The following is a 7,393-nucleotide window of genomic DNA, read 5'->3' on the forward strand; positions in this document are numbered from 1 at the left end:
AGTTGTTTTTTTTAATATACTATATTTAATTATTGAAAATTACAAGTATCATGATCAATTTCTATTTTAAACCACTACCATAACCACCTATAATCATATTATCAGTCTATCTTTTAATTCTATAACTATTTTTGAATTATATAACCAAACAAATTTTTTTTTGAAAAAATTTTAAAAATTATATTATAAAATATTTTTTAAAAACAAAAAATGAAAATAAAAACGAAATAAGCTCTTAATCTATAATTTCAAAAATTCAAGTGAAAGTAGTTCTTGATACAAATTAGTCTGCTTTCGAAGACCCAAAGTGGCAGTCAACATTTCCCACTATAATAATAATAATAATAATAATTTTATTATTATTTTATAATATTAGCGCAAATTAAATGCTTTTCTCTAGTCTTATTTATAGGATAGTGAAAGTATTTGTTTTAGTCTTATTTATGGCACAACTTTATAATTTTTGTGTTCATTTTGACCATTTTACTCCTATTAAATATTGGGTAGATTATTAAATATTTGAGTATTTTATTTTTTATATATGTATATTTAATAATGGTAAAGTTAAATTTATTAAAATTTTGGACTGAATTGATAAGGTTTAATTTTTTTAATTTTAATAAAATATATTAAAAGTAATTTATAAATAAAATTAAAAATAATACTTAAGACCATTGACAAGTCGTTCTAGTAACAATGTCTGAGTGTGAGGCTCAAGAACCGAACCGGCATTGATATACGTGTGCGTGAGTTGTATTAAATTGACTGCTTAAAAAAATACTTAAAAATGAAACTAATTAATTAATAATTAAGGAAAATATATAATACCTTTTATTTTCTGTATTCTTCTCAATTATTGATTAAATACAATTCAATTCTTATATCTTTTGAATTGAAGTAGTTTAATCATTATAATTTCTTTTTTTTTTTTTTTGCTCAGTACAATCCATTCATTGCAATTTCTTAACTCAATGAAATACGAAAACTAAGTGACATTGAGTTGAAGTTTAATTAAATTGACAATTGAGAGAAATTTTTCGGGACTAAAATTATATTATCTATTAATTAATCAATCCATGCATAGCTGCCTAATTATTGGAACGTGAGAGGATTTATTTATTTATTTGAGTACACAATTTAAATTTAAATTTTATATTCAATGGGCCTATGGTAACATATATTAATTTACTATAATGGGCCTTCGTTCCCTGGGCATTAGTAATACCCAACAACTTCTCACGTTGTTTAACCTTCAGTCCAACAATGGCCTATTATGCTTTTCTTTTCCTTTTTTTTTGGGGTAAAATAACGGCCTGTAAGTGCTTGAAAGGCAACTTAATCCATCTAATATGACCAAAACGAAAAGGGGGAAAAAAATCCCCAGGAGGGAGGGAGAATATGTAGGAACTAATTAGGGAAATAATATAAGGATGTTTTAGTCAAATATAATTAAAATTATGGAAATAGAAGCTTTTTTTTTCAATCTTCAAATATTTCATCAAACAATAGTTCTCCCACTGTCCTTAATTATAAGTCCCAGCTTTTAAATTTATATTTTCTCCAATTATGAGTCTTATAAAAAAACTCTAGGTGTAGTTAGAATAAAATATATTTTTTCTAACTCTTATAAACGGTGAAAATTACCTGTCTTTTGATAATTAATCGGTCTAGATGATTGATTGTATCTGAAACTATGTATGATATATATCGCTTTCTTTCTCGCTTTAAGAACACTTCAATTCAAGAGAAGTCAAATTCAAGAGATCAGAGAGAGAGGACCAAAGTTGCTGCTTATTCGTGGTGTGTGTGTGTGTGTGTGTGTGATCTGATAGACTGATACATCATAGAAAAATTGTACTTTTTTTTTTAAGTAAGCTACCACTACTTGAATAACACCATCTTATTCCTTCAGCCACACACAACACATAAACTAACATTTAAGAAAAATCAACACTACTACTGAACTTCAATATCATACTATAATTCTTCACTTTCCTTAATCATCGCTATTCACATTTCTCTCCTTCATGATTGTTACTGCACCAACCCTACCTATCTATTCCCGAATCTATATATATATATATATATTATTGCTTCCCAAATAAGCCACCTACCACAGACACTAACCATATTGCAATATCACATCTGTCACCTAAAACAAATTTGAATATTTAGTCTCAGACTCGCTCACAGACTATAAAATTTGAAAATGAAGTGAAAAGGGTATGGAGGAATATTTCCTAAGAACTTGGAAAAACTGGTTGATATATATATATAGGCACTGCTTATTATCATTATTATTATTATTTTGGGCAAGCATAAAGAGTAAGCTCTGCCAACAGCAGATACGATCTCTGGCTAAGGTACTGAGGGCAAAGGCAATGATTATTATCATTATTCGACTAACTTAGGAAAAATCATGGAAGGGAAAAGAAGACATGTCTTGCATCAGACCTTCCAAATCACAATGATCTCCCACAATAAGGTTTTCTCCTAAGTGCTCATTAATAATACTATGATTATTGATGATCTTACTATTTGCAAGCCCAAACATGTCCTCTTGATCCTCTTCCTTACTTGAGCTCTGAATTATCTGATGATGATCATTAGTGTATTTGAAGCAAGCATTATTGAAGTTGTTGTAGTGGCTTTTCACACTAACTAGATCATCAAAATTTGGGACACTACTGTCCTCAATGTTACCGCTAGGCTCTAGCAATATTGTCCCATAATCTCCATTACAAAGCCCTTCTTCTATATTGCCACCAACTTCTGAAGGTAAAGGAAAATTACCAGATCCTTCAATATTGTTCATGTCAAGATGATGATTCAATGTGAAAAAGGGTTCAGAAACTAATTGGTCTCCGAAAATGATAGGAACTTGCATGGACGTCAAGGACGATGATGACGTGGAGGAATTAGAATAATTCACGGTGGCATTAATGGGTCGATCATGCTTGTCAAGACATGATTTTTAGGGTCTGATGATGACGTCGACGGGGATGAGTTGTTTGGTGATGAAGTTAAGGAAGTGGTGCTGTTGTTTTTTAGCCTTTTCTTCAATGCGGAGTTCCAGAAATTCTTAATTTCATTGTCTGTTCTTCCAGGAAGACGTGCAGCAATATGTGACCATCTGAACATATATTTGCAGAAAATTAAGAAACAGGTGACAGATCAGTATTAATTAGACATATAGAAGATCAATTCAACATAGAAACAGAAAGTAAACGTACTTGTAATGCAATTAACACAGCCCTATAGAATTTTAAATTATCCCTATCAGAGATTTACAGAAGGTTACAAATTGAAGCAAGACCTATAGCTAAAGCAAAAGTGTAAATATGCTATCTAAAAGGATAAAGTACATTATGAACTGAACGTGGATAGCAGATCAATATGGTTTTTACATGTAAGAAAATGTGAAAGATACTTAATTGCATTACATATTAGTACTAGAGAATAAAAAATCATCAGGGTGTCTCATTTTGGATTTTTTTTTTTTTTTGGGCTGTTGTTAAGAATGGGGAGCGATGCATGGAAGGTAGGGGAGAACAAATGGGCAAAGAGTGATATAAATATACCACATTGTAATCCAAAATCTCAAACTGAAGTTTATTGGTTCTTTCATTTATTATATATTATTTATTAAACTCAATTTTATCTTAAGTTCACCTACATTTGAACAACCTAATAATGTGAAATGTATGTAAATGCTCTTAACAAGAATTCCCAAACAACAGATCAAAGACACAGAAAATTCACATTTCATCTTCAGCTGTTGGTTGTTTTTCATGAGAGACGTTTGTACTTTGATTTCATGTTTGATACACAGAATGTATTTATAAAGAAAAGGGGGATAGGTACATTTATCATTTCCTTTCTAGAAAACACTTTTTTACCTGCCAAAGCATTAGTTCATTGAACAGCTATTATTTACTCTTTATATAGTTTACAATGTGCGGTATCAATAATAAGAAATCAAAACTGTGATGAAACTGAGAATAGGGTTAGGGTTTTTCTTGCAGAACATTTCTGCTCTGCTGTGCGTCACATTCTCTTCAAACCTTGACTTACGATAGTATATATATACATATACCTGTTGCCTAGAAGAGAGTGAAGATGAATGATGAGGTGTTCTTCGTGAGGAGAAAAAGGGCCACGTTTGAGGTCAGGTCTGAGGTAATTGATCCAACGAAGACGACAGCTTTTGCCACACCTAAGGAGTCCAGAGTTTCTGGCAATGTCACTCCAACAACCTTGTCCGTTCGTCAACATGTACCTCATCAGCTTCTCGTCTTCCTCTGGCGACCACAGTCCTTTCCTCAGCTTGCTCTTGTTGACATTGTTGCCCTTCATTTTGTTGTCCTTCCCCATTGTCATCATCAAATCTAGCTCTATATAGCTAGAGACACAGACAAGCAAGCATTAATAAGAAGGCAAGTTTCTTGTTTTTAAGTGATGGATGGCCTTGTGTTCGATTTAAGAGAAAATTACTATATATATGTGAATGTGGGGGGAGAGAGAGAGAGAGAAGGTAACTTCATGGGGTGGGAATGGTGATGATGATGATTCTGATGGTTCCGTGGGGTTTGCTTCAGATATGAATCATATGAATATTATGTGTTTACGTATTGAGGCTTTTGTGTTTGGTTGGTTGATCATGGGTAGAGTACAAAACGGACTCGAGGGGGACCTTCCTTCACAAATTATATACCATATTGCACTTTTATATTATTATGACATTTTTTTTAAAAAAATATCATTTTAGAAAATTAAGGTATTTGGGCTCTTTCCAAGGTGCAATTAATAAGATTTAAAAAAAAAAATACCCTTAACTAGGAGGTGTAATTAATAAATTTTTAAAATTGACATTTAAGTATATTATTTAATAATTATTTTAATCAATATTTGAAATTTTATTTTTCAAAATTTTTTATCAAGAATGTAACTCTTGAGACTTAAGTGTCATTTTTCCTATATTATGTCAGTCTGGATTGTGAATACAGAGGATGCATTTGAAGAAAAATAGAGGAAAAACGTGAATGAATGTTATGAGATATCACTCCATACCATATGCAATTTCATTGTCTTATTATATCATTCTTTTTGAATGCATGATCGCTTCGATTCAATGTACAGAGACACGTACACTTTTGTTGTATATAGCGGAGCATCTAGATTGATTCTTAAGCAAATATTTTAATAACTAAAAGTTGATAAAATAATCATAATAAATAAATAAAGACACAGGATATAAGATATTTTCTTAAAACAATAAATAACTCTCACTTTAGACATATTTTATGCATTATGAGTAAATCAAATTAATTATATTACAATACACTTTATATATAGCATTGATAAAATGATCATTGTAATTGAGAATTTTTTCTGCCATTAATTAATATTAATAATACATAAAGAAGAAAGTAATAAGAGACAGGGAGAGGGACGGTTGATGTTCTTTTCTTTGACTCAATTTCTTGTCCCTTTCCATATAGTTTACTTCACTCACAAGGTAATCCTCTTCTTTCTTTTTTAAAACGTAAGCCCTTTTGCTTCCAATTCACATAATCCCCCCCCCCCCTCTCTCTCTAGGGTTTAGAGACTTCAAACTCACGTGTGTTTGTGTGTAAGATATATATACATACACTTACTTCCTCCATCAATTATAAGATAATTTTAAAAAAATTTTGTTATTTCAAAATATAACACATTTGTGAAAAAATAAAGTTTCATTAATATTTCTTTTCCAATTTACTCTTATCTTCAAGTAGAGAAATTAAAATAATATTATAGTATAATAATAAATGTATATTGGAGTATTTTTAAAAGTTTATAATTTTATTTTAAAAAATAAATTTAGAATTGTCATTACTGTGTTTTATTGGTATGCACAATATTATATCAAATTGTTTTATAATTTGAAACAAAAAGAGTATATAGTATATTATTTCTGGACCATAATTTAAGGTACTTTCTAGAAGTCCTGTATTAAGGCAATCATGTAGAATATTGAATGAGGTATAACTATAAAGATATAAAATTTTTATAAAAGCTTAAGGTTCATCATCTTTTTAGAAAACTATAAAGTATTACTAATGTCCTATATATTGTGGTCTAGGGGAGTGTAAGATAATATATATACTCCCTTTTTGTCTTCAATATAAGGCATACTTTCTTCTAACCATAATATGATACTTTTTAGAAATTCTTTTTGTACAAAATATAGGCATTAGATAGGTTTTATATTTTTTTCTAATTATATTCTTTATTTATTATAGTTTACTCAAGTAATTAATGAGAGTTTTTAAATATGTCAAATGTCATATCTACTCTACTCAAGGGAATGATGATTAAAAAGATGTGAAAATTTTAAAACAAATCAAGATTTTAACAAATTTTTTTAAAATTGTAAATTAGTTAACAATAATTTATATTGTAATCTAGAGAGAGTATGTCTCGAAGAGGAATGGTCATTACTATATAAGTCACTTGATGGAGTAATAATTAAGTATTTTCAAGTTGCCTTACATGAAAATATAATTTCAATTCAAAATTATTTTTATCATCTATTTTTTTGTGCTCTCTCTCATTACTCATGCCATATATTTGACTCAAGCTTCAATATTGTTAAAATTAAATGTAATATATTATGGTATTTTTGAAATTGGAATTTTTTTTCCTACAAAAAAACATCTAAAAGTGTTGCAGGGTTGAGAAGTGTTGTTGATGGGATATGTGTAATTTAAGATAGTGTCTGCGATAGCTTACATTTTTTGCATGTTTTTTCATTAGGGTCTAACTACTTATTTTAACTACCATATACACATCTGAAGCGTTTGATGTCCCCTTCCTAACAGCAATCTCCTTTTCATTCTTTTTTTTTTTTTTCATATCTTGTCAAAATCTTAATTATTTATATAGGTTGCCATAAATTAAAGCATATTAATCACTATAGTTTTAATATATTTATGTATTTTATTTATTTTATTTTAATGTCAACGTGAAACATACATGACAAACAATATTTCATATGTAGGTCGCAAGTCCAATCTAAAGGCTTCACTTTAAATCTGCCGAATTTGTGAATCATCATCAAAGGGATGCCATAGTTTATTATTATTATTGTTATCATCATGAAGTGAGCAGTACATTCAGAGTTTCAGTTGTAACCAATAGGCTCAAACATTAGTAATATTAATCAATATATTAATATAGAATAAGCTAAATTATACATGATGTAACTGAATTTTTTTTGCAAATAACTTTGCTTATCCTTAAAACGTTACATAAACTCCTCCTAAACTTTTAAACAACATATTATTATGCGCAATTAATAAATAAAAAATTAATCTATAGGTTCTTATAATTATTTTTAATTTTAAATTAG

At 29.2% G+C, this 7,393-nt stretch overlaps 2 protein-coding genes across 2 annotated transcripts; both read right to left on the reverse strand.

Moving 5' to 3' along the window:
* Positions 1 to 2,407: 2,407 nt before the first annotated feature.
* LOC129314126 (uncharacterized) lies at positions 2,408 to 2,887 on the reverse strand. The gene has a single exon (XM_054957497.1). The coding sequence runs from the start codon at positions 2,885 to 2,887 to the stop codon at positions 2,408 to 2,410; it is 480 nt and encodes a 159-aa protein (XP_054813472.1).
* A 38-nt stretch (positions 2,888 to 2,925) lies between these two features.
* On the reverse strand, positions 2,926 to 4,450 carry LOC129314373 (transcription factor MYB83-like). The gene is made up of 2 exons (XM_054957800.1): positions 4,097 to 4,450; positions 2,926 to 3,133 (listed from the first exon to the last, which is right to left on the reverse strand). The coding sequence occupies exons 1-2, from the start codon at positions 4,381 to 4,383 to the stop codon at positions 2,929 to 2,931; spliced, it is 492 nt and encodes a 163-aa protein (XP_054813775.1). The 5' UTR covers positions 4,384 to 4,450; the 3' UTR covers positions 2,926 to 2,928.
* Positions 4,451 to 7,393: the final 2,943 nt, after the last annotated feature.

This window comes from Prosopis cineraria, unplaced genomic scaffold (genome assembly GCF_029017545.1).
Source record: "Prosopis cineraria cultivar Desert tree isolate PC_DT_omini unplaced genomic scaffold, ASM2901754v1 PC6, whole genome shotgun sequence".
NCBI lineage: Eukaryota > Viridiplantae > Streptophyta > Magnoliopsida > Fabales > Fabaceae > Prosopis > Prosopis cineraria.

What these genes read in the sequence shown, in the direction of transcription:
- LOC129314126 (XM_054957497.1), bottom strand. Translation starts at nt 2,887, where the DNA reads ATGCAAGTTCCTATCATTTTCGGAGACCAATTAGTTTCTGAACCCTTT.
- LOC129314373 (XM_054957800.1), bottom strand. Translation starts at nt 4,383, where the DNA reads ATGATGACAATGGGGAAGGACAACAAAATGAAGGGCAACAATGTCAAC. An exon ending in CACTCTCTTCTAGGCAACAG is followed by an intron (nt 3,134 to 4,096) that starts GTATATGTATAT and finishes ATATATGTTCAG; the next exon opens with ATGGTCACATATTGCTGCAC.